The 27,610-nt window shown below is 39.5% G+C and overlaps 2 protein-coding genes across 4 annotated transcripts in view; one reads left to right on the top strand and one right to left on the bottom strand.

Annotated features, from left to right (window-relative positions):
- Nucleotides 1-27,610, bottom strand: part of UBAC2 (UBA domain containing 2) — a 170,482-nt gene that overhangs the window by 111,678 nt on the left and 31,194 nt on the right. For all 3 annotated transcript variants that reach the window (XM_068984480.1, XM_068984481.1, XM_068984482.1), the window contains exons 3-4: nucleotides 26,216-26,335; nucleotides 25,573-25,682 (exon numbers count right to left, since the gene is read on the bottom strand). In XM_068984480.1, the coding sequence (XP_068840581.1) occupies nucleotides 25,573-25,682; nucleotides 26,216-26,335 (230 nt within the window). The remainder of the gene's footprint in view (nucleotides 1-25,572; nucleotides 25,683-26,215; nucleotides 26,336-27,610) is intronic.
- On the top strand, nucleotides 16,485-20,042 carry GPR18 (G protein-coupled receptor 18). Its single transcript, XM_068984723.1, has 2 exons — nucleotides 16,485-16,613; nucleotides 18,998-20,042. Exon 2 carries the CDS (start codon nucleotides 19,032-19,034, stop codon nucleotides 20,040-20,042), a length of 1,011 nt encoding a protein of 336 aa, XP_068840824.1. The 5' UTR covers nucleotides 16,485-16,613; nucleotides 18,998-19,031.

Below are 27,610 nucleotides of genomic sequence, written 5' to 3'. Positions count from 1 at the left end.
CGATCTTAGTAGTTTTCTGAATGTTGAGTTTTAAGCCAGCTTTTTCACTTTCCTCTTTCACTTTCATCAAGAGGTTCTTTAGTTCTTCACTTTCTGCCATCTTTCGAGTTGTTAATAGGTAAAAGAAAATGAGTTCATAGAGGAATTTTTTAAAATCCTATCAAAACAGAAAGTTCCAGGACCAGATGGCTTCACTGGAAAAATGTATCAAATATTTAGGGAAAAAACATACTAATTCTACACAAACATTTCAAGCAAATGGGCAGAAGACAACATGTCCCAGACCAGCATTACCTTCATACCCAAAACCAAAGATATTATAAGAAGAGAAAATTATAGACCAATGTCATACATGAATATACACAAAAAAATTCACAACAAAACTTTAGCAAATCAAATCTAGAAATATATAAATGGGATAGTACAGCATATGGAGTTCATGATAAGGAATGTATGGTTGATTCAACATTCAAAAATAAATGTAATTCACCATAAAGCAGTCTAAATAAGAAAAACCATAGACCACATCAATAGATACAAAAAACTATGACAAAATTCAGTCTATTTATGATTAAAAAAAAAAAAACTCTAGGCAAACAATAAACTGAAAGAGATTTCCTAAATGGGAAACCTTAAACCATAAAATTTCTACAAAAGGAAGAAAAACATCTCTATGCTCATGGATAAGAGAAAGATTTCTTAGAGAGGACACAATAAACATGAGTTATTTAAAAAAACAACTGACAGTCTAGATATCATCAAAACTTATAACTATGCTGCTCAAAGCTCACTATTCAGAAAATGAAAAAACAAGCAAGACTGGGAGAAAATATTTGCAAAATACACATTTGATGAAGAACCTAATATCCAAAACCCAAAGGCCTCTCATAACACAGTAATAAGAAAACAACCCAATTTAAAAAGGAAGGGGGCAAGATTTGAAAGAAGATGGATTAATAACATACAAGCACATGAAAAAATATTCAACACAGGGAAATGCAAAGTAAAATGACAGTAATTATAACAGATTCCATCCACTAGAATGACTGACAACTTGCTTTAAAAATTAATACACTAAATGACCTGAGGATGGGTATTAACTAGAATTCTCATACATTGCTAATCAGAGCACAAAACGTTACGGATACTTAACAAAACAGTTTGGCAGTTCCTTAAAAAGTAAAGCATATATTTGCCATGCCACCTAGAAAAATAAACAATCAATAAATAAGAGAGTTCAATATAGTTGCCAAATCCAAGATCAACTTACAAAGATCACTGACAGTTCTCTACTCCAGCAATAAAATAGCTACACTTGGGAAACATAATAAATAAACACAACATCATTCACCATAACAAAAACAAAAACCTAGGATTACAAAAGATCTATAGGAGAAAAATTTTTAAATCAAACAACACAGATGTTACGAATAAATAGAGAGATCCTTTACGCCCTTGGATTGGAAAACTTGATAAAGGTATCAGCTCTCCCCCAAATCAAACTGTAAATGCAATACTGTATCAAATTCCAGCTGAATTTAAGATAACTGATTAACTTATTCTAAAATTTATATGGAAGAATAAAAGTACATGCGTAGTGAGGCTAATTTTGCAATAGCTGAACAAAAAGTTGCTTGTTTCACTAAAAAGCACAATAACTTAAAGATAATAGAGTATGGGGCACACGGACATATAAAGAGACCAATGGCATACAATAGAGCACACAGAAGAACACACACACACACACACACACACATTTCTGCTCCTGGATTAACACGCCAAAGAGAGTCCATCACAGGTCCACTGGAATCACATAAGTGTGAGTGAAGATACAGATAAAACAAGACGACCATGAGTTGACCATCGCTGGAGCTGCGTGATGTTGAAACTGAGTTCATTATAGTGCTTTCTACACTTTTTTATGTGCTTAAAACTTTCCGTATAATAATCCCAAATATCTGAATAAAAACAGAAATCACAGTATGTGCTGCTTCAGTGATCCCCAAGGAGGGTACTAGATACACGCCCCTGGTGTTGGGGGCTGAATTTTCAGGCCTAAGACAGATAACACGGCCCCAAGCTGCTCAGGCAAGAAGACCTGGGACTGAGCACAGATGCTAAAAGACCTGTACTTTTTACAGAGAAGACTAAAAATATTCCGTTCAGTCTGCTAAAGCAGTGATGACATTTAGCTTACACGAAAGTCCTTGGGAAAAAAAACAATGAACAATCCCAACAATTAATCACAAAGCAAGGCCAATATCATACCTGAATTTGTGGTCTAGATTTACCCTGCTTGCACAGCTTGGGAACTCCAACGTAAGAAAATAACATAAAAGCTATTCCAAGACAACAAAACCCCCTGGGGATCCAGCAAGAGGAAACACAAAGTCCTCCCGCAGAAACGCTTTCATGAGCTAGGGCACGTGGGGGCTCCAGAAGCGAACAAAACCCATGGAAAATGAGTCCACAACGAAAAGCCACAAACTGCAAAATACAGCAGCAGACCACCCTGAGGGAGAATCCGACAAGATGAGAGCCAGAAGCAACAGAACAATGTGCAAACATGCAAAACTATTACACGTGCTTTAACAGGAACAGGAACTATTTTTTACCAAAAAAAACCAAAACCAAAACAAAACCCAACACTATAGACCAATATGCTTCCATCTTCCAAAAACTCATGAATGGCTCCCATCACCCTCTAAGTAAAAGCTGAAGTTGGTACAAAGACCTGTAAAGCCTGGTGACCTCTCTTACCTCCCCGACTTCACCACCTACAATTCCCTCCCCTCAGCTCCCTCTGCTCGGGCTACACAGATGCCCAAGTCAGGTGTCCGCCTGAGGACCCTCGTGCTGGCAGTTCCCTGCACCTGGATACAAGCCCTCCCATCCCCCCCACATCACCACGTGGCTCTCCCCTGGACCCCCAATTCAACTGTCACCCGTCCACTGAGGCCTTTACTGACCATACTGTTGAAAACTGCAACCCTGCTTATACCCTGGTATTCCCGTTCCCGCCAGCTGGCTGGCTGGTTTGTTTTTACACAGCATATATCATCATCTGACATACGACGTATTCTATTATCTTGCTTACTGCCTTCTATGCCAGATTATAAGATAAAGTCAATGAGAAAGACTTATAGCTGTTTTGATCAGTGCAGGATCGTCAGAGCCCAAAACACATACTATCTACCACAAAGCAGGTTCTCAATAAATATGTGTTGAACGAAGAGATGGGGAAATCAGAGGAAGTGGACCGTTCTTGTAAGACATGAGGCAGAATTCTCATTCACCCATGCATGCACAAATGCACCCTCAGACACGACTCGGTCGTTACCTTATACAAGGGAGTGTCAAGGTATTCTTTTCCTTACTGTGCAAATTCCTCCCTCACATCCTAAAAAATGACTACAACTGACTTTTCAAACAATAACTTACATAAAACATCAGTACATTTTCTAAGGTACTAAAACTACACAGACAGTATAGTAAAAAGCACCCTTCACAGTTCAGCTTCCTGTTCCTTATTTTTATCTTTCTTGAGAAGTCATATGTATGTCCACACCATCAATTTCTACATATATAGAAACTATATAGTTTTTCTTAAGTACAAACTCTTACCTCTTGTTTCTTCAGTTCACGAGTTTTGAGAATATTCTGTTGTTGACACCTATACTCTTGGATATTAATATAGAAATGCTAGCATCCATCACTCCTTTCTGTGCCCAAGAATCAGCTAAGATCCATTCTTTGGGAAGACAAAAGCTGATTACTGTAACGATTGCATGCGTGCTCAGGTGTGTCTGACTCTTTGCAACCCTATGGACTGTAGCCCACCAGGTTCCTCTGTCCATGGGATTCAGGCAAGAATACTGGAGTGGGTTATCATTTCCTCCTCCAGGGGAGCTTTCCGACCCAGAGACTGAAATCATGTCTCCTGCATTGGCAGGCGGATTCTTTACCACTGAGCCACCTGGGAAGCCAATGACTATAATATGGCATCATATTATCACCTCTGCTAAATTCCAAGTGTCTTCTTATTAGTATTTACACACATGTGCGTTCTGATAAAAATATAGTTTGTGGCTCATAAAAGACTTCAGAGATACAAAACATAAAATAGTATTACTATATCCTTTTGACAAAAATCTCTCCTTATAATTCGCTTTGTTTATCCCAGATAACAGTATGTTTTTTTCCTTAAGATAAGTATTGGGGCCAAGAAGGGTATTACTTCACCTTGAATAGTTATAAACTTGGAATTGTGCAATATTGAGCCCACTCATAATCAGAACCTAAAATTATTCTTATGTTTTTATCACAGGATTTTCACAATTGTTATACTAATAGTGTCTGAAATAATGTGCCACGTAATTTAGTAATAAATAAAACACATATACATAACACCATTTTAAAATTCTGACTATAGTATATAGGCTCTGAAGACAGAGGTTATCCAAACTACTCAAGCTGTCTGTATAAACCATAAAATCTCTCTCGTATTTTTTGATTACAAAACGATTTCACAATTTGAGCCCCACGTCACACCTTTTAGAGTAGATGCATCAGGTTCTGCCTAACACTGCCATCTAATGGTTCACAATGTGACTGCAGGCAAAGTTAATCAAACTGCCGATGTCCTGCTCGCTCAGAAAGGGGAATATATCCCTCATGAGGAAGCTTAAATAGTTCATACTAAAGTTCTATAAGAACTGTTAGTAATATGTGAAAAATATAAATCACTCTGAATATTTTATTTTACAAATGTTTCAAAGATGTCACCCGACCAACTCACTATTTAGGTCTTGTCATCTGACGTTTAACTTGATTAAAATTGATTAAAAATAATTATTAAGATTATTTTTCACTCTAGTTCTCCTTAAGTATTTATAAAGCATTTTCTGGAAATACTTCAAAAATATAAAAATATTCTTTGTTCATGAGCAAAATCAATCATTTAGATTATACGGAAAAAATCATTTTACAAATAGCTTATTTCACTAGTAAAAGAACCAACTGCAGGGAATTATGTCCTTGCTATATTTATTGAGTAAAACCGACATAAAAGATTAGTTTCAGGTGTACAATATAATGATTCAGGACGTGTATTTTGCAAAATGATGCTCACAGTAAGTCTAGTTAATATCCTTCACTGTTTACAAAGTTACAAAACTTTTTTCTTGTGATGAGGTTGTTTGTGTTGTTTTTTTTTGTCTGGCTAGATTACCAGTTTATTATAAGAGGACATATTTTAAGAGGACATAACTCTCTTTGTCACTGAGAAGACAGGAGGACAAGGTCACTCTGCACGTGTATACACAGCACGTTTTCTTTATCCATCACCCACTGATGGACGCATGTATCTTTGTTATTGAGAGGACAGGAGGACAAGGTTGGTCTGCGTGTGTGTGCCATGCTTGCTTTATCCATTCACACATTGATGATGTGCATGTATTTGTTACTGAGAGGAAAGGAGGACAAGGTCACTCTGAGTGTGTGCACACACTTTCTTTATCCGTTTACCCAATGAAGACCAGTGAGATGGAAGAGATGCACTGGGCAGGACACAGCGAGAGGAGGTGGGGCTCCGCGCTCTCTCCAAGCCGGCCAGCCACTCCACACTCTCCCTCAGTCTCCGTGTGGCCACCAATCCTGGACGCCTGATGAGAACTTTGAAGATCTACTCCTTTAGTAACTTTCAAATACATGATACAGGAGTATGAACTACGGCCACTCTGCTGCACACTGAATCCCCAGGAATTATTTTATACCTTTTGATCCCCTTCACCCATTTTGCCACCCCCCACCAACCTTTAGCAGTCTGTTCTCTATATCTATGAGCTATGTTTTTAAGAGTTTGCATATAAGTGAGACCATGCAGTATCTGTCTTTGTCTGTCTGACTTACTTCACTTGACCTAACACCCTCCAGTTTAGTTCAGTCGCTCAGTCGTGTCTGACTCTTTGCAACCCCATGAATCGCAGCATGCCAGGCCTCCCTGTCCATCACCAACTCCCAGAGTTCACTAAGACTCACGTCCATCGAGTCCGTGATGCCATCCAGCCATCTCATCCTCTGTCGTCCCCTTCTCCTCCTGCCCCCAATCCCTCCCAGCACCAGAGTCTTTTCCAATGAGTCAACTCTTCGCATGAGATGGCCAAAGTACTGGAGTTTCAGCTTTAGCATCAGTCCTTCCAAAGAAATCCCAGGGTTGATTTCCTTCAGAATGGACTGGTTGGATCTCCTTGCAGTCCAAGGGACTCTCAAGAGTCTTCTCCAACACCACAGTTCAAAAGCATCAATTCTTCGGTGCTCAGCTTTCTTCACAGTCCAACTCTCACATCCATACATGACTACTGGAAAAACCATAGCCTTGACTAGATGGACCTTAGTTGGCAAAGTAATGTCTCTGCTTTTCAATATGCTATCTAGGTTGCTCATAACTTTTCTTCCAAGGAGTAAGCGTCTTTTAATGTCATGGCTGCAATCACCATCTGCAGTGATTTTGGAGCCACCAAACATAAAGTCTCACCCTGTTCCCACTGTTTCCCCATCTATTTGCCATGAAGTGATGGGACCAGATGCCATGATCTTCATTTTCTGAATGTTGAGCTTTAAGCCAACTTTTTCACTCTCCTCTTTCACTTTCATCAAGAGGCTTTTTAGTTCCTCTTCACTTTCTGCCACTAGGGTGGTGTCATCTGCATATCTGAGGTTATTGATATTTCTCCAGGCAATCTTGATTCCAGCTTGTGTTCTGATGAACTATGGAATGAGGTTCATGACACTGTACAGGAGACAGGGATCAAGACTATCCCCATGGAAAAGAAATACAAAAAAGCAAAACGGCTGTCTAGGGAGGCCTTACAAATAGCTGTGAAAAGAAGAGAAACGAAAAGAAAAGGAGAAAAGGAAAGATATAAGCATCTGAATGCACAGTACCAAAGAATAGCAAGAAGAGATAAGAAAGCCTTCTTCAGCGATCAATGCAAAGAAATAGAGGAAAACAACAAAATGAGAAAGACTAGAGATCTCTTCAAGAAAATTAGAGATACCAAGGGAAAATTTCATGCAAAGATGGGCTCCATAAAGGACAGAAATGGTATGGACCTAACAGAAGCAGAAGATATTAAGAAGAGGTGGCAAGAATACACAGAAGAACTGTACAAAAAAGATCTTCACGACCTGGATAATCACGATGGTGTGATCACTCATCTAGAGCCAGACATCTTGGAATGTGAAGTCAAGTGGGCCTTAGAAAGCATCACTACGAACAAAGCTAGTGGAGGTGATGGCATTCCAGTTGAGCTGTTTCAAATCCTGAAAGATGATGCTGTGAAAGTGCTGCACTCAATATGCCAGCAAATTTGGAAAACTCAGCAGTGGCCACAGGATGGAAAAGGTCAGTTTTCATTCCAATCCCAAAGAAAGGCAATGCCAAAGAATGCTCAAATTACCGCACAGTTGCACTCATCTCACATGCTAGTAAAGTAATGCTCAAAATTCTCCAAGCCGGGCTTCAGCAATATGTGAACCATGAACTTCCAGATGTTCAAGCTGGTTTTAGAAAAGGCAGAGGAACCAGAGATCAAATTGCCAACATCCGCTGGATCATGGAAAAAGCAAGAGAGTTCCAGAAAAACATCTATTTCTGCTTTATTGACTATGCCAAAGCCTTTGACTGTGTGGATCACAATAAACTGTGGAAAATTCTGAGAGAGACAGGAATACCAGACTACCTGACCTGCCTCTTGAGAAATCTGTATGCAGGTCAGGAAGCAACAGTTAGAACTGGACATGGAACAACAGACTGGTTCCAAATAGGAAAAGGAGTACGTCAAGGCTGTATATTGTCACCCTGCTTATTTAACTTCTATGCAGAGGACATCGTGAGAAACACCCTCCAAGTCTGCTGCAAATGACAGCACTTCCTTCTTTTTATAAAGCTGGGGAAATATTCCGGGGTGTGTGTGTGTGCGTGTACACACCACACTTTCTTTATCCTTTCACCCACTGATGGACACATACATCTTCGTTATTGAGACAACAGAAGGACAAGGTCACTGTGTGTGTGTGTGTGCATGTACACACCTCACTTTCTTTATCCATTCACCCCCTCGCAGATGCATATACTTTGTTACTGAGAGGACAAGAGGACAAGGTTGCTGGACACCGCTGGGCTGCAGAGATCCTCGTGGGAAACACCTGTCCCTCTGCTGGACTCCTATTAACGGCTCCAGTTCTCCAAGCCTACCAGTGGATCCCACCGCAAAGAAGAGCACAGGAGCAGAGACGCTCGGAGTTTCAAGGGCTTTCATGGGAATTTCACTCCTGCCACCTACCCAACGTGTGGGTTTCCTGGACATCCCTGCCTGACGCTTTTCCAGCCTCTGCTTGAGAGTCTTCGTGTCGGCAAGTCAGCGCCTCCCATGGGAGTCACTTTGCCTGGAGACAGACAGTGCCTCGAGCTAGCCCTTACCAAGCCCAGTAACTTCCAGCAGCATCGCTATAGGCTCATCGTCACCCACCCTCGGCTTTGCCCTATGTGCCCCAACTTTTAACCCCTCTTTCCTTGAGCAGCCCCTCTGACAGCTGAAGCCGGTTCTGCCCTTCTCCTCTCCAGGATCAGCACAGCCTGCATCCACAATTGCCCCTCCAGTCCTGACGCAGACAGGGACCTCCAGGGCTGTGCGTGTTGTCCGATTACCTACACCATCCACAAGCAAGTCCGGGTCCACCGGCAGGCACGTCACGCCGTCTCACGGACTTTGCGACCCCAAGGACTACAGCCTGCCAGGCTCCTCTTCCGTGGGATTTCCCAGGCGAGAAGACTGGGGTGGGTTGCCATTTCCTCCTGCAGGGGTTCTTTCTGACCCAGGGATCGAACCTGCGACTTCTGCACTGTAGGCGGGTTCTTTACCATGGAGCCGCCACTGGATTTTCTCTGCTCTGCTATTCCTAACATATCTCCCGAAGCTTTTGTAATTTGCAAATTTCATAAGCAAACATGCTTATTTTCAAAGCAATCACTGATACATATTTATCAGGCTAAGCAGGGAATGAGAACACTACAGAAAGGTAATTGCTGTTCTTTCATTTTCATATTATTGCAATAATACAGGCAATTTCCAGAATGTAAGAGAGAAGCACTTGCAACTCTGGGATACGGCTTGCTTCTGCTCACCTTGCTTTTACACCCTGCTGGCTAAAGGAAAGGCATTGAGGATTGGAGATAAATACTCTTCAGATTAAGTCACTGGGGAAAGTCTCTAAAGGACAAATGGAGGAAAATCTACCCTACCCTAGCCTAACAATAAAATTTTAAAAGCTTTTCAATTCATCCTTATCATGAAAATATGATAACTGGGTGGACCTACAACTATGCCAAAAACATTGCCTTACATCAAAGGACACAAGCAGAGTTAAGAAGGCAGTCTATGGAATAAAAGAAAATATTTGCAAATCATATTATCTGATAAAGGATTATACTCAGAAAATATAAAGAACTCCTAGAAGTTAATAACAACAAAAAACTGATTAAAAACGGACATAGGACTTGAATTTCTGCAAAGAAGGTATACAAATGAGCAATAAGCACATGAAAAGATGCTCAATATCAATAATCATCAGGAAACAGAATCAAAACCACAATGAGATACCACCTCAAACCCATCAGGATGGCTACCATCAAAACAACACAGAAAATAAATGTTGGCCAAGACACGGAGAAACTGGAACCCTTGTACATTGCGGCTGGGAATGTAAAATGGAATGGCTGCTCTGGAAAACAGTATGGTGGTTCCTTCAAAAATTAAAACCAGCACTGCCACATGATCCAGCAATTTCACTTCCGGATGTATACCCAAAAGAACTGAAGCAGGGCCTCAAAGAGACCTCTGTGCTCCCATTAGTCACAAGAGCCAAAACACGGCCACACACCAAGGAGCCACTACCAGATGAGTGGATGCATAACATGCAATATGCCCATACAGCTGAATGTTACTCATCCTTAAAAAGGAAGAACACTGTGACACGCGTTCCAAGCCGAATGGGCCTCGATAAATTATGCGAAGTGAATTAAGCCGAACACAAAGCATACTCACTTATTCAAGGCACAAGAGGAGGCGAATTCACAGAGACAGCCAGGGGCTGGGGGAGCGGGCAAGGGAGCCGTTTAACGAGCACAGAGTTTCAGTTTGGGAAGAGGAAAGAAGTTCTGGAGGTTGGCTGGGCAACAATGTCAATGTACGTTAACACTACTGACTGTACCTTAAAAATGGTTAAGACAGTAAATTTTATGTTGTGTACATTCTACCACCATTTAAAAATTTTAAGCCACATCAAATTTGTTCCAAGGTCACCTTTATGCCTGACTCTTACTAGCATATCGGGCACAAACAACATTTAAAGTGGAATCTTCTCAAAGTCCTAGCCCAGGAACGCAAAGTCCTATAGAGGAAAACAGTTGCCTAACAACAACAGGATGCTTCCCAGGAAAGGTCTCTAAGCCAAAACATTTTAGAGGAATGAGGATATGTCTCCCACATAATACTGCATACTGTAGGAATACTGATAAATTAACATAGCACACAAAGATGAGTATTATTTTGTACCAACTAAGAGCTTTTGAAAACAGATTTCAATCTCCCTGAGGCTTCAAATCATGGGAAGGAGAAGACCGCCATGGCTGGCTGTCACCTGTAGGTGGCAGTAGAGGCAAAGTGTTCCTGTCAAAGCCGCCTTCAAGGTCAACCGGCATGGGACAGCATCTGCTACGTTAAATAAACTGAGTTCGCTTCTCTGATACACTGTGAGTGCTTATCTTGCGCAAACACGTCCACCCCAGGGCCTTTCCTCAACCAACTCTCTTGTCTCATTTTTTTGCTTGATATGTCTTTGTGATCATATCTATTTAGAAATATCATACATTCATTTTGGAGGGACATGGTGGTTTTCTTTCTTACAGAAAAAGAAATACCTGCACACTAGTGAAATCAGAAGGCCTATTTATTGAGGTCTGTTTTATGCTAAGCACGGTGCTAGGTGCTCTGAGATACGTGAAGACAGATGGATTAGGTCCTTGTCAACAAGACAGACCCAAAATGTGAATAATAGAGATGAGCGTCCAATCAAGGGGTGAATAACACCACACTTGTGAAAGAGAGAGAGAGCCACAGACACCTCCAACTCCCACCTCTAAAAACAGCCTCCCACAACCCACAAACCTTTTGGTGAGCTTTACTCCCTCTGTGTGTGAATCCCTAAATGTTTTATTTCAGTTTGGCCTACTTTCTGAAAATCATACAAATAGGATCGTACAGTATGAATTCGTGTCTGGCTTTTCTCGCTTCACACCACATACATTACATTTGTCCACGCTGTTACATGCATCTCCTGTATGATCCATTTGACTCTGAAAGGCAGAAAACTGTTTACACAACTGATTCATCAACTCTACAGTTGCTGAACATGTGGGTTGTTCCTAATTTGGAGCGATTAGAAATAATGCTCCTATGAACATTCTTATCTATCATCTCCTGGTACACAGGAACATGCATTTCTGCCAAGGAGTGGAATCTGAGTCACAACTGTATGTATCTTCATCTTAGTACTTAATATCCAGCTGTCTGCCAAATTTAAGCTCATGCACACGAGTTCCTGGTTGCTCTATACTCTCGCCAACACTTCTTACTAGTCTTATTCACTGTGGCCACTTTGGTGGTTGGGTAGTAACATCCTTATGACAGTTTTAATTTTTAGTTCCCTGATTACTTATGAGGTTGGGCATACTCACACACGTTTACTGACCGTTTGGATACACCCATTCTTGAGTGCTTCCAAGTTTTTGGCTCATTGAATGGCAGCAATCTCCCTTGCAAAATTAAATTTACAGGCTGACAGAATCCAGCTACAAAACCTTTCCTGGGGAATATCCACTCATTGGTGAGAAACAGGGATAGGACAGGAAGTTCTATTTCCTCAGAAGATTTTTTTTGCTACAGATTGAATGACTACTTTGACTATTCTCTACTAAGTAGGACCAACCTCAGCAAAACTTACTGAAAGAAAGTACGCCACCATAATAGAGAAAGAGCACAACACAATCTGAGAATCTTGAGTAAATATCCCTGGGTTACACCATCGAAACTACTATTGTGTCCTCAACATACTTTGCTGTTGGCATGACGATTAAATTCTAAGACCCATGTTAAGCACTTAGACCTCTGCCTGATGACTCTTTACCTAATAATACAGATAAGAGTAACGACAGAGATAATTTTTTTCTTTAAAGTCCTAAGTAACTCTTTTAAAACTAATAACATTCAACCTATAAACACGTAGTTACTTTTTAGAATACAGATACTAAAAGCCTCCATCACACACACTAGTACACAAGGTTGGATATTTAAGTAACTCAGTAACACACCTCTCATTTCTTTACCAGTCTTGACTCTCCACACTACCTTTTTCTTCTAAACTGCTATTTCACCATATTACTAGACATTTTCCCCTAGAAATTCATCTCTCTCTACACATACTATCTCCTTTAACTGTGAGACCAGAATTTGTAGGGGGCAGCCCAGTACATCACAATAACCAGAGTTCTACTCAACCAGTTGTGCCCTGGGGACCCTGAATGACTCTCCAGGCAGTGAGTGAAATGTTACCCCACAAACTCTTGACCTGGGATTTTAGGGGGTCTAGGAGTGCTTTAACTGCCATATAGAAGCCTTACCCTAAGATCCTCTAAGTGAAAGAATCTTTAATATCTTTAGGCAACTCTACTTTCATTGCCAGTTTAGATCTATTCTAACTAGAATTATTTATCACTTTGGTTATCTGGATTCAACTTCTTTGCTGTGAGGTAAGTAAATCATCTGATTGTCTATGTGTCTGTAAAATTGTGAAACTGAACAAAAATTGCCAAGGAAGAGGAATTTGGGAAATGCTGAATTTACAATACTGTTTAGAAAATCAAATAGAAAGGAGGCTGATTCCAGTTTGGCTCTATCACTACAGCTGTTAAGTTGCTGGAGTTACAATAACATAGATGGAGAAAAACAGTATCTCAGTCGTTTTCATCCAGAAACCACTATGCAACATATGTGGCCCCCTCCAAAAAAAAAAAAACAAACAAACACGAGCAGTGACTTCAGAAGCGAGCTTGAACAGAAAAGGGGCAGGTAAGAGTCTCACTCTTGTTTCCCCCCAACACCTCTTCTTTGTGGGGACTGGCTGTCTATCCACTGCTCTGCCTTTGTCTGCTGATGGCCTCCTGCGCTGGGCAAGATAAACAGTAACAACAGCAGGGCTCTCCTCTCAATACTGGTCTGAGGAACCAGGATAAGCCTCACTCCGCTGAGGAAAAGAGAAATGTGTTAAGAACGGGAAATATAGTTTTATCTGTGGCACAGACAAAATCTCATGATATAAGAGCATGCTTTTATAATGGGGATTTACTGTGTAAGTCTATTAACTACATCCTTTCCGATAATTGTAAAATTGGCTTAACTAAATTATATTTGCTCTAAAACTGGCCTCAAGGGCTAAAATAAAAATTCATTTGGGGCTTTTAGTACCTAAACCAGAATTCAAAAATGGAGCTGAAATGAATGATTCCATAAGGTAAAGGGAACTCTGTGAAATCCCTCTTTTGCAAGGTGATAATTTTCCTTCACTCATATCCCAACCTAAGTGAGGAAATGAAAGCTCCAAGAATGATACCCGAATGAGACAAGTTCTTCCATCTAAATAAAAAATTCATTAGGTTCAAGTATTAAAGAAACAAACTAGATATAAAAGTTTAATTCTTGATCCACTGTTTACTCACTTGCTGCCAAATGGTTTGGGGGAATTTTTTTTTAACTGAAATTTTTTTCCAACATAAAATTATTGTGAGAAGCCTGGAAACCCAGAGAACAATGCTAAGTGTTGCCGTGTCAGGGGCGGGGGGGTGGGGTGAGGGGGTGGTCTTGTCTCTATTGTTCCTTGCGATTGGCAAGTTCCCTTCACATTAGCAAGTCAAAATGTCCCTGATGCTCACACTGGGCTCAATATTTCATCCATGACTCTCTCAACCCTCGATTTCTTCACCTATGTTTTCAATCATACGTTCAACCAGTATTTACTAAATGGCAGTTAAATACATACATATACAACACATGCAAACCCTCAAGGACCTCAATTTAGAGGAGGATAAAAGGCAAGTAAAGACCCAATAATAATACAAATACATGCCACTACAGGGGTAAGAAGCCAGTGCTAAAGAACCTTACAAGCACAAATAACCAACCAGCTTCAGGGGTCAGAGAAGATTTCGTGGGAAAGGCAACATCTAACCTAAAACTTTTAGGATAAATAGCAGTCAGCCACACCAAGAGATGGGAGTGTGGTGGGAAGGGATATCACAGGTTAGTGTAACAGCCTAGGCTAGGATGGAGAGAAAGACAGGGCCCATCCTCAAGCTGTGTCCCTTGGTGCCTCCCCCCGAGAGATGGCTGAATCAGAGAAAGGATTCTCCCTGCACAGACAAGGGGCCTTTTCTTAATGAGATCTATGCCTTCCCATACCTGCTGACTTCAGCAGCAGGAGAACACTAATCAGCAATGAATTTTAGAAGACCTGTCACAGGCTATATGAAAGCAGGGCAATGAAAAGATTGGATCTGCAGTTAAGAGGCTCCTATCTCCAGGTAAAATAGCAAACTCCTATCCTGCATATGAAACGTAACTCTGTGTGTAAAAGACTGACTATAATGTGACTCAGCAATGAGCCTATCTCATCTAGCGAATAAATCAATGTAATCACCTCCCAGTGGAAAGTCTTTACAGCAGCCAGGGCAGGAAGGGGAGGGTAAGGCACTTGGTACCAGAAGAGGCTAGGCCTGGGTATCTGAGTTCTCAGCAAGCCACTGGCCCTCATTGGGCCTTGAATCTCCATCTACACAAGAAATTGTAGCTCAGGGCTGCTGCTTGTGCTTCTAAAACCCATTCACCTGGCATTATCACAATCAAAAGTATTTTAATCACCAAAGGAAAGGGTCTAAATAATTTGTAAGTCACAGATTTACTACAGTTTTGTTGGAGGAAAAAAAACAGCACGTGCCCACAAGTTGTCTTAAATCAAAAAACCAAACCATTAAGTTCACGTACCTTTTAAAAGCTGACGAATCACGCATAACAAAGTAAAAGATAATTAAAATTTTAGGACAAGCAAATGAAATTATGATTTTTTTAAAAAGAGAAAGAAAAAAAAGTTAATATAGCCAAGCAGGCAATGATTGGAGTTGCTCACTTCTCTTTTCTTTGCTTTCACTTCCCTTCTTAGGTTAAAATACTCCTAATATGTAAATTATTCCACTCAAAACTCCCAGAGTCCTTTTTTTTTTTGGGGGGGGGGGTTATTTATTTTTAATTGAAGGATAATTGCTTTACAGTATTGCATTGGTTTCTACCAAACATCAACATGAATCAGATATAGGTTTATCATGTCCCCTCCCACCTGAACATCCCTCCCACCCCCCTCCCCATCCCACCCCTCTAGGTTGTTATGGAGCCCCATTTTGAGTTCCCTGGGTCATACTTTCCATTGGCTATCTATTTTACATATGTTAATGTATGTTTCTGTGTTATTTTCTCCGTAACTCCCACCCTCTCCTCCCCAATCCCCTAGCCGTGACAATAAGTCTATTCTCAATGTCTGTATCTCCACTGCCGCTTCCCAGAGTGCTTTCTTGGCAATTCGTAGGGATGTTTTTGCCAAAGGAATTACTTCAAGTCTTCCATGTGATAGACAACAGATATGAAACACTGGGGACTTAAAAAATAAAGCGAACCAGAGTCGGGAAAGGTATGTGCAAAGCTGAGCCAAGTAACTGAGGGTGTCCAAACTTCCACCATTCAGAAATATTTTAGTAGCAAAAAGTAGATATTGGATGATTTTAGGAACTTGCAGTAAAGGGTTCCCACTAAGTGCCATAGTAGCACTTGGACTTTCCTGGTTTAGAGTCCTCACAATCCTACCAGATGGGTATTATCTCTATTTTAGCTCTACAGAAACTAAGTAGGAACAGAGCTTCATGGTGTTTAAGTAACTAAACAAAGTGACACAGCCTAGAAAGTGAATAAATTATACTATGAATTCTATTCTAGTCAATATCAAATCCCATTCTCTTCCAACAGATGATGCAGGCTTTAAGCACCACAGTAAACAAAGTGAAGGCATTTTTCTGTGATTCTCTTAAATACATGCCATCATTTCAAAGGGAGCTTATGCTAAGCATGACCTCATAAACAAATCATTTGTGAAAGAGAAAAACCACATCCAGGGCTAAGTCATAAGTCGAAAGGCCTTATTTCAGCGAGCACTTCCTGAAAGAGACAAAGCAGCAATTGCAGCTGAGCGAGTACCAAGTCCTGTACCGAGTATTATGTTCGAAACAACTTTTTAAAGCAACGGAAGAGCCTAAAACAAAAGAAATATAGCGTTTCTTAAATACACTGTTTCTAGAAAGAGCTATTTTAACACAAACAACTCAAAGATATCTCTTTTACAGAACTGTGTTTACCGAAAAATGTTCTTCTCAAACACAGCCTTTTGATGGTCAGGAGGTAAGTAGCATTTAATCAGTTTTATCACAGATTATCAGAAGTAATGTTGTACTTATTTGTTAAATCTCAAGATCTTTGTTTTATTTTAATAATATGTTGCTGAAATTATGTTGGTGAAGGACCTTCAAATCGGTTATACTGTCATCTTCCTATGTTATTAATATGATTTTCATTTATCTTCAGTATTTTTTACATTAATAGTAAATGTAGTTTTTGGAACTTACAGAGAATGTTGATGTAATAAATTGTAAGTATCTTCAGGAGTCTTTATCACTTGGTTTTCAATTACGCTGTTTCAAAGAATGTCGAAAGCTTCTAAAACGCTGACTTACAAGCTAATCATTTTTCAATATTTATCCAAAAATGTATGCGTGTGTATGGAGTACAACCTGTATGGTAATGCCTTTAAAACACAGGCATCACACAGATTTTAGTCAACCTTAAGCAAATGAGCACAACTGTTCATGACATAATAAAGTCAGCTTGAGCCCAGTGAGGAGAAAAAGATTCATTCAGAAGAGGTTTGTAAGTAAGGAATTTCTGGGACAAAAATCAGGGATGAGGATGGGTGGAGGGAGTTCTGACACAAGAGAAAAGAAGGATACAAAATGTCATTTATATTACAATTTCTACTGTGGAAAATTTCATTTAAAGTTAAAAATAAGAGCCAAGTCTCTACAATGATTTTTTTTGTATGATACTAGAGATTTAACTTCTCTATGTAGTATTTTTCTCATTTTATAGAAATTAATATTCCAGTCACCCCAATATGTGGAAAATTTTAATTAACACAGGCTTTTAAATATATAGAATTCTACTTCAAAAATCGTATTTAACCTAAATATTCGGCAAACTCGGAAAGGTAGGAAGGAGGGAGGGAGGAAGAAAACAAAGTCCTATCTTGTCTTTGTCAGCAGCAACTGCTCTAATTAATTTTAAATTACTGTCCACGATGTCACTGAGCAGATGGTCAATCTCCCCCACAGTTTTCACTAAAGAGCCTCAGGGTTGAACGAGAGGAAGCCCACTCTGCAAAGTGACATTTTTGAAGGAAACTTTCTTACACCTCCTTATTTCAAGGGGGATGCCACAAGGTTCCATCTGTTTGTAGCAAGTCTATTTTTAAAATCACTGCTGCTGATGTTATATCGTGGGTGATGGAAGTATCACACAGGGGGGCGGAGGGTCAATGATATTTACAATCACAACTAAACTCCTTTCCAGTAGAAATGGGCATTGCCGGTGGGGTAAAGGGTAGAAATTATACAGTTTCTGCAAACACATAAAGTCAATGAGTGACTTCTTGTTAATAACTACTTGTCTCTGATGCTCCTTTTTTTAAATATTAAAATTGACAAACAATACTTACCCTTCTGTATCTAGGCAGAGTGAGCAGGTGAAAGCTACTATACTCGAAACCGCTTATTCTCAAGGTGGTGTGCTCTGCGCTCCTCTGTAGCCATGACATCTCCTTCTGGGACACTGGTAAACACCATCTGGAGGATTCAGCATTAGGCAGTCCCAACTGCACGTTAAAAACTAGCCTGTCTATTGTTTTTAAGAGTCAAGCTCTTAATCTGTACACCATGGCACAAGAACTGCTGTTTCTAACCTATGATAGCTTAGAACGTGATGCTATGAAGAATTGTTTGCCACTTAAAAAAAAAAAAAGTAGATTTAATGGCCAATTAAGCAATGTTCCATTGACAAACTAGAGAGTAGCTACTGTGGGTCACCCTGCCAAAGGCTCCTTCCTGCACTCAGCCACCAACCCAGCAAACTGAGCATCTACTATGTACCCACTGGCAGTGCAGACGACACAGCGCTAAGAAGGAAAACCTCCAGCTCTCAGATGAGGACATTTGAGAACTCACTATTCGGTAGTCAACCAGCTATATCGTTTCTTTACTTTCTAATACATAATTTATACATTAATATTTTATATTTGATGAGTAATAAGCCATCATATATTAAAATTATATTTAATGAATAAAAATCAGACATTACTGAGTTACCAAATATTTAAACAGAATAAAAATGATAAAAAGTGACAAGCTTAAGAGCCAAAATTCAGAATGGCCTTTCCCCAAGTAGTCCCAAACAAAGGATACCTAATACAGGAACAACTGCTACCCAATCCCATATACAGAGAGACAGAAAATGAATACACTGCCCAGTGCACTGTGACACACCGGACCATCTTAATGGGCTAGTACATATTAGCAGTAATACCCAGGGAGTGTATTTCTTAACAAATACTAAGACACATATATTGACTCTATGACATAAAGTACTCTCAAAATCCACTGACATGCCAAGCTGAATGTAAGAATGTTAAGCATTTATTTTTCAACTAAGGTCTCATTCCTATCTCTATTTTACAGTTTCTAAGTGTCATGCCCACCAACGAGCTGTAAGATGACCACCCCTCACAGTCAAGCTCAACCTAGCCTGCCTATTGACCCACATTCAGACCCACATCCAGATGAATACAAGATTGCAGCCCTCGTCTTCTACAGCTGTATCTTCATCATTGGACTATTTGTTAATGTCACTGCTTTATGGGTTTTCAGTTGTACCACCAAGAAGAGAACCACCGTGACCATCTATATGATGAACGTGGCACTACTGGACTTGATATTTATAATGAGCTTACCCTTTCGGATGTTTTATTACGCAAAAGGTGAATGGCCTTTTGGAGAGTACTTTTGCCAGATTCTTGGGGCTCTCACAGTGTTTTACCCAAGTATTGCTCTGTGGCTTCTTGCCTTTATTAGTGCTGATAGATACATGGCCATCGTACAGCCGAAATATGCCAAGGAACTTAAAAATACGTGCAAGGCCGTGATGGCGTGTGTGGGCGTCTGGGTAATGACCCTGACCACCACCATTCCCCTCCTGCTGCTCTATGAAGACCCAGACACAGCCTCCTCCACCCCCCCGACCTGCCTCAAGATTTCTGACATCATTTACTTGAAAGCTATTAACGCGCTGAACTTCACCCGACTGATATTTTTTTTCTTGATTCCTCTGTTCATCATGATCGGGTGCTACTTGGTCATTATCCATAGTCTCCTTCACGGTAAGACCTCTAAGCTGAAGCCAAAGGTCAAGGAGAAGTCGATCCGGATCATCATCACGCTGATGGTGCAGGTGCTGGTCTGCTTCATGCCCTTCCACATCTGCTTTGCTTTCCTGATGTTGGGAGGGGATGAGAACAGCTACAACCCCTGGGGAGCCTTCACCACCTTCCTCATGAACCTCAGCACTTGTCTGGACGTGATTCTCTACTACATCGTTTCGAAACAATTTCAGGCTCGAGTCATTAGCGTCATGCTCTACCGTAATTACCTTCGGAGCGTGCGCAGAAAGAGCTTCCGCTCAGGTAGCTTACGGTCACTAAGCAACGTAAACAGTGAAATGTTATAAATCGTCACTGTTTGCCTTCAAGCTCTTTAAATACACTTTACTATCTATCTTAGGGTCAGTGGATATTCTCTAGGATATCACCAAGTCCCTTCTCTCCTGGAAAAAAACAATAAAATAAACTTAAGAAACCCTTCCTCTTTTGTGGGATCTTATTATTGTGGTAGCATAATTAAATGTATTGAAACATTCTAGTTCATTATTTTTATATTAAAAACTTACATAAAACACTTGCATGAATGATTGGGAGAAAAGCATCCAATTCCCGTTTCAGATTCAAGCCTTATCTAAATACACCATTGTTTGGATTTAACCCTATGTGCAAATGAGAATTACCTGATCTCAAATAGTTGCGCTACTGTCTGAAATAATTTGGATTATTTTCCAACTAGATGCAACTCCTTTTGGTTTGATTTACACTCAGAAATGGTGGTCTAAGTCCAGTTCTTTGTGTTCTAAACATAAAACTTCTGGGATTCCTATAAAAACAACTATGTTCAACTCATCACTGTTACTGATGTACAGCAGAATCTGCAGAAGCAAACACCCAAGGGGTGATACAGGTCATCGCCATCAGCCCTCCCCTCCACTGAATTCATTTTCCTTTGGAAACAGACTACAGCCACTCAATAAATACTTACTGAGAGCCTAGTATGGGCCAGACTCTACTTCAGACTAGTGGGGGAAACTGAACCTGAGACCCTATTTCTGCCCAATAATCTAAGTTCATTCCCATGACATGAGGTTTCTGCTATATGGTGAAATATGTTGTTCAGTTGCTAAGTCACGTCCTATTCTTTGTGACCCCATGGACTGCAACACACCAGGCTCCTCTGTCCTCCATTATCTCCTACAGTTTGCTCAAATTCATGTCCGTTGAGTCAGTGATGCTATTCTAACCATCCCAACCTCAGCTGCCCCCTTTTCCTTTTGCCCTCAATCTTTCCTAGCATCAGGGTCTTTTCCAATGAGTGGGCTCTTCATATAAGGTGGCCACAGTATTGGAGCTTCAGCATCAGTCCTTCTGATGAGTATTCAGGGTTGATTTCCTTTAGGATTGACTGTTTTACTAGTCAGAGACTTTGGATTCATATCCAAGCCTTATCATTTAATTCCTCCTAATGAAGTAACCAAGTGACTTCTCCATTTAAAAAGGAAAGGAAGTCAACTATAATCTGTAAACATATTATTCTAAATATTATGAAAGCACATAAATGAGTCAGAAGTAACTTCCTCTTTGCCGAACAGCCTGCATGACCCTTGGCATGATCATCTCCTAACAGGACTAAGAATCAAATAAATGCACTGGCTATAAATATATTTCTATAACATGGGAAAATAAATATTCTTAAAGAAAAAAAAGAGATAAACACAAAGGAACCCAATCATAAAATAGCATTTTCATACCAGAAGATCTCTTAGATGGTCTTCCAGTTTAGTCCTTCTGCTTTAAATATAAAGAAAATGAGGTCCACAGAGGTTATGTGACTTGCTCAGCTAAAGCACCAGCATTAGAAACCAAGTTTAGCTTACCTTTCATGTCAAACACCAATTTTTCAACAGTAAAAAGCAAACAAGCTCACAGAATGTAAACATTCTCATAGCTACATAACAAAAAGGAGTCAAGATGGTATTGAGAGAAAACCACTTGAATTTTTTAGCTTTATTAGTCAAGTGAACAAGAGACTTAAATATCATTAAGTGAATATTGCTAAAACAAGAGAAACCTCTATTTGATATGTGCTATACAGTCACAGCCTACTCACCTATACAGATTAATCTGCTCTTACATAATTTATTAAATGCAACTTCTCTGCAATGACTTTTCTTGATGAGAAGAATTTGAGAGCACATGATACAACTGAAGTCTTTATCAACACAAAGTCAAAAAAGCAAAAACGTATGTCACAGTTCTCACAATAAAACAGATAATCTAAAACAGTTAATTAAAAATAATTTTATTCAGCATTGTAATCAGAAACACTTTAATATGATATGTAAAACTTCAAATTCCACTTATTCTAGAGTGATTTGATTCTGGGAAACAATATATAACATCCACATACAAATACTAACAAAAAAAATAATAGGTAAGTAAGGACAAGTGTGTGATAAGCATGGGTTACTGGAAGAAACTAATATATATAGCTACTTTCAAAACCTAATGGTTGCGTTGTCTGATTATCAAGTAACAACCATGAGAATCTATTACATGCCACATATAATTTCTTTGTAAAGCACCAGAAAAAGAGATGAACATGTCTGTGGTTCAAAGACCTCACCTCACAGTCTTAAGGGCTACACTACAACCAAAGCTACCCCTTCAACATCACTGAGGGTGAGGCAGCAAGTACATAACAGAAAGCTGGTCTGCCCTCAGTGGGCTAGGAGGGTGGCACAGGAGGCCCAGATAATGACAGTGATGATGTGAAGCAATCAACACTAACAGGCATTTTAATAAATGTGTTGGACTATACATAAAAGGACGAATAATCCTGCTGAAGGACAACAGGGTGCAGAAAGAAAACCAAGCAGATACAAGAATACAAATACACAGCAGGTCAAGAATGACCAATGGGAAACTCTGGATTGGGGTCAGATTATAAGGGCTTGGAAGGAAAAGGGGGGGAAAAGAAAGAATATACACACACACACATATGGGATGGGGAAGTTACTACTGCTAGGATGTTTGCATAGGTTATTTAATTCAGTCAAGTACAGATCCCCCAATTTACATATGAGGATTTTCTACAAACTGAGCTCAGGAAAGATAACTTGAGAAGTAACTTGCTCAAGATGACACACAACACATGTCAGAGCGAGGAAACCTCAATTATATCTGGTCTACATAATGGCAGAGCCTATGCCATTCACACTATTCCAGACAGCCTTGATGCCATCTTGGAGTTTTGATTATTATTCTGAAGAAAATAAGGATCTAAAGGTTTTTAAAAGGAAGATTGGTATGGTCAAACTTCTATTTTAGAAAGACAACTTCTGAAAATAATGCATGAAATGCTTTGGAGGGGACAGGTAGACTAGTTAGAGAATCATTATAAAAATCTAGGCAAGAAAAGTTAAAGATTAGTTAAGACTGAGATAATGACAACATATAATGAAGGGATGATTTACACAGCACTTCGAACGAATAAGGCCCAGTGACCCACTCCAATGACGAGAAAAGGGGAAAGAGTTCCAGCTTGGATGACTGTGTAGATGGAAATGCCTTTAATTAAAATAAAGGGTACAGAAGGAGGAGGAGATGAGAGCACAGAAAGAGAGGTGAGAGCTTCTACACGACGGATTTTCTCAGTCTTAGAAGTCATTAGGAAATACGAGTAAAGATCAGGAAAGTAATATGAACTGGAAATAGAGAACTGGGACACAAACAACAGATCTGAACGATAGCTGAAGTCATGAGACTGGACAAGATAGCGTAGAGAAAGCTTTTGGTGTAAGTGTGAGAAAGGAGCTGCCAAGAGTAATAAATAAGGTCAAAAAGGACCAGGAGACAGCAGTATGCTAGCACTCAGGAGAGCAGATTATTTCATGAAATAATGGGATGCCAAAAGCATATAGTGTGCTATTGAAAGGTCAAATAAGACAAGTGAAAATAGGCCATTGGCTTCAGAAATCAGTGGGTCACTGATGACCTTTATAGTTTTAATAGTGGTGAGCTTTAAAAAGAGAGAGACACAATTAAATAAGAAGTGAAGAATTGTTGGGAGTGAAGATAAATTTGGCACTGATGAGAAAGAAAAAAACATTACATGGAAAATATGGCACATAATGCACATACCCCACAGTGACCAAAGTTTCCTGAGTTTCTGAAGCTTTGCTACCATCATATTTATAAAACGCAAAGTTTACTTATTGAAGTAAAGATTTATATTCCAAGAAGTCTATGTTTGAGAATGCGTCAAGATTCAAATAAGCCATACAATAACAGAAAGGGAAATATTGTTTCATTTAGGTAATGTCTGAATTAACATCCACAGTCTTCCAAAGGGGATCCTATAACTTTTCAATTTACTCAAATTTGCAATTCTTGCTATCAGTTAAGATATAAACAGGCAAATGCCTTCTTGGCTTAAGAATTGGTTAAACACATAAACACACATTATCCCCAACTTCAAAATTGAATCAATATTCCTTATATGTACCAGTTAGGATTCCATAAAGAAATGTCATTCATTACAAAGAAATAACTGTCACTCCACTCTATGTACAACAGGAAAAAAAGTCCTCACAAGAGGACAACGTAAATAATAATCAAAAGCTATGTTACTACCTACCCCCTAAATTTATTCTAACACAAACATACATGATATGCATAACCTTTCCACAACTCAATAGGTCTTAGAAAGAACCAAAAGAATTGGTCTCGATGAGAAATGTCTGGGAAAAACTAATGAGTCAGTAATGCTGCTTATTTTCTGAATCAATACAGCATCATTCCTAATGACTACACCATCTTCCACAATAGCAGAATAGTTGAACTTCTTAATCTAACTGCAGTCACAACCCATGAAGCTCAAAAACTGCATAATTATGAGACAGAACTTTATCTGTCTCCACTAAAAGATTTTTCAGAATTAAACATTCATCAGACAACTAAAAATCGACACTCATGCCAATAATTCAGTAAGTCCACTGTAACTGTTAAGTATTAATGACGTAAGTGTGAGCGCTATTAGATCACTAGCTGTATTTTAAAAATACAGATCCAAAGTGAAGCTGGATCAAGATACTTGCATAGCCTAATATTCTCAAAAACACACACTGAAAATTAAAATAAGGCTTAAATTAGTACACATGAATTTTTAATATACGGTGTCTTTATTTCATAGTATCTCATCTCTTAAATACAGCCTCAGAAACTTCATTCAGAGATGTTTCAATATCATTTGTATATGTTAACAACTCTGCTCCTTGCTGCTAGTTATTTCACAAACTAATACATGTTTTTTCATTTTGTTTTTAAAGAAGGCCAACACAATATGAAAGCACAAACACTCTACAAGTTAGGTTGCCCGTTGCAGATTGGTCACAAAGTCATAACCTATATACTGATTTTCTTTTTTTTTTGGTGGAAATTTATAAACAATACCATTTTACAAAAGCATCATTCTTCAGAAGCCTAACTTCAGACAAATTAATTCTGTTTCCTAACTGAATCTAATTAAATGTTGTATTTTTGTGTTTAGGTAGTTAAAGTTACAAAGACGAAATTTAACTATGAAAACACAATTCTATCTTCAGGACCAGAACAGAAAATTCATTTAAAATTCTCTAAAATATGAGACTTGAAAGCTGAAAAAAAGACTAAGAATAAAATCTATTTTTCAGCTCTATCTTATCTGCTTCAAGAACATAATGAAAATGTATGTATACACTGGATTTTTGACATAGAAAATCAATTTTTACTACATCTAAAAGCTTAAAATATTCTTTTACTGACTTTCATGTACAATAATGCTTTAAATCAGATTTACATAGTTATGAATTAAGCTAATCTTTAGGAGCTACTTACAATCCAGAAGGCAAATTCCTGGCCATAGTGACACCAAAGGAATGCCGCACAGCTTCAACAAGGATGAAGTCACCCAGCGCTGACAAAACCCAGGAGCCCAGCAAAAAGGACTAAAAACAAAACAGGAAGAACATTAGAGGGAAGAGTCTTCTAAAAATAACCTTTATTCAACTAAAACCAACTCAGGTTTACACATATTTTTTTAAAGTTTCTTTTTGTTCCAACAGACTTCTCAAAATGAGGGATTAAAACCGTGCTGATCAAATGTTATTAACTTCCATAATTTCTAAGTATGTTGAAGAAAAGATATTTATAGTATGATTTATTTTTACAAGTAATGCACAAACCATTAAGCAAATTAAGTGATAAGAAGTGTATTAAAAGTCCTAATTAAAGTGGTTATTGCCCACTTGCACTGATATTATTATCTACTTTCACCATTATTATTATTTTATTATGCTAAGGGCTTCAATTTCAAATTTTTATTTGGTTAATGTCCATGCTCCAAGTCAGACAGAGGATTATGTAATAAAAAGACAACTGTTAAAAATAACACCAAGCTAACAAAACTACTTAAAAATAAGAAAACAAGTATCTTTTCCCTGTAACCGAAGTAACAAAGGGAAAATACATAAAAACTTACTGCAAATTTTCTGCTTCCATATCTTCTTTCAAATATCCTAAAATTATAAATAAGCAGACTACTGCAGAAAGTATCTTTCAGATCAAGGCAAATTATTCTTCCAGAAATCAACCTCCAGATCTATAGATGAGGAATTAAAAAAGAATAACAAATATGAGTAAGCTCTGTTGGGGGTCTCTACGTTAGCAAATTTATCATGTTTACTTCAGACTGCTTATTTTTAACACTCTAAGCTCAGATTTACCAAGGCAGAACTGAAACTCTCCATCTCTGTAGCAGCTCTAGGAGTTTCTGGCAGGAGAGTGGGGCTATTCTCACTCTTGGACAGAGGATGGTTGTTCTCCACCCAGGCAGGTCCCAGCCCTAGAGCACAGATGCCCACAAAGTGGTCCAGGAAAATGGGACCGGTGCCAACTTAGCCAGATGAACCAAAGTAACACCACCCCATGATCAGAAAGGTGCCAACTCGGGGCCACAGGGCCCTGACACTCCCTTAACAGCAGTGTTTCTCAGGGCTGGCCAGATGCTAGAATCCCCTGGGGATCTTTCTAAAAAGTACACCAACTCTTAGGCCTCTGACTCGGCTGTCTAGGGCAAGGTCTGGGCATCAAGAAAGAAAAAAGGTTATGTAGGTGATTCTACTGCATGGACAGGGTTAAGAATCATTCCATTATAGCAACTGAAATCATAACGGAAGCTCTACGATATTCCCACAGAAAGCAGTAGTGTAGATAAATAACTCAGTCATAGGGACCTGGTGAAGCCCACCTGAGCAACGGCATTAACGACATCCTTATGAAGAAAAAGTGTCACGCTCAAGAATGGAGTAACACACCTGCCAATGCAGGATAGGTGGGTTCAATTTCTAATCCAGGAAGACCCCACATGCCCTGAAGCAACTAAGCCAGTGCACCACAACCACTGAGGCTGCAAGCTGCAATGACGGAAGCCCCCGCGCCCCAGAGCGTCTGGTCCCCAGCAAGAGAAGCCGCTGCAACGCGCAGCCCGAGAACTGCCCCCGCGCCCCAGAGCCCCTGCTCCCCAGTGAGAGAAGCCGCTGCAACGCGCAGCCCGAGAACTGCAGCTGGAGAGAGCCCCCACTCGCTGCAACTAGAGAAACGCCCCTAAAAACAAATAAATGAAAAATTAAAACATTTTTTAAGAAAAGAATGGACTATCATGCTTAAAATGGCTAATCAAGAATTTAACAAAGAAAAGGTGGCAGATTATAACCATAATTTGCACTAACATTCTGTGATACTGTGATTTATAAATTAGAAATGGGGCTTCCCTGGTGGCTCAGCTGGTAAAGAATCCACATGCCAGTGCAGGAGGTGCAAGAGACTAAAGTTTGCTCCCTGGGTCAGGAAGATCCCCTGGAGAAGGAAACGGCAA

The sequence above is a fragment of the Capricornis sumatraensis genome, chromosome 12 (genome assembly GCF_032405125.1).
Source record: "Capricornis sumatraensis isolate serow.1 chromosome 12, serow.2, whole genome shotgun sequence".
In the NCBI taxonomy this organism is placed as follows: domain Eukaryota; kingdom Metazoa; phylum Chordata; class Mammalia; order Artiodactyla; family Bovidae; genus Capricornis; species Capricornis sumatraensis.
The sequence above is the reverse complement of the archived record's forward strand: the minus strand, read 5'-3'. Positions and strand labels throughout refer to the sequence as shown.

What these genes read in the sequence shown, in the direction of transcription:
- GPR18 (XM_068984723.1), top strand. Translation starts at nt 19,032, where the DNA reads ATGACCACCCCTCACAGTCAAGCTCAACCTAGCCTGCCTATTGACCCA.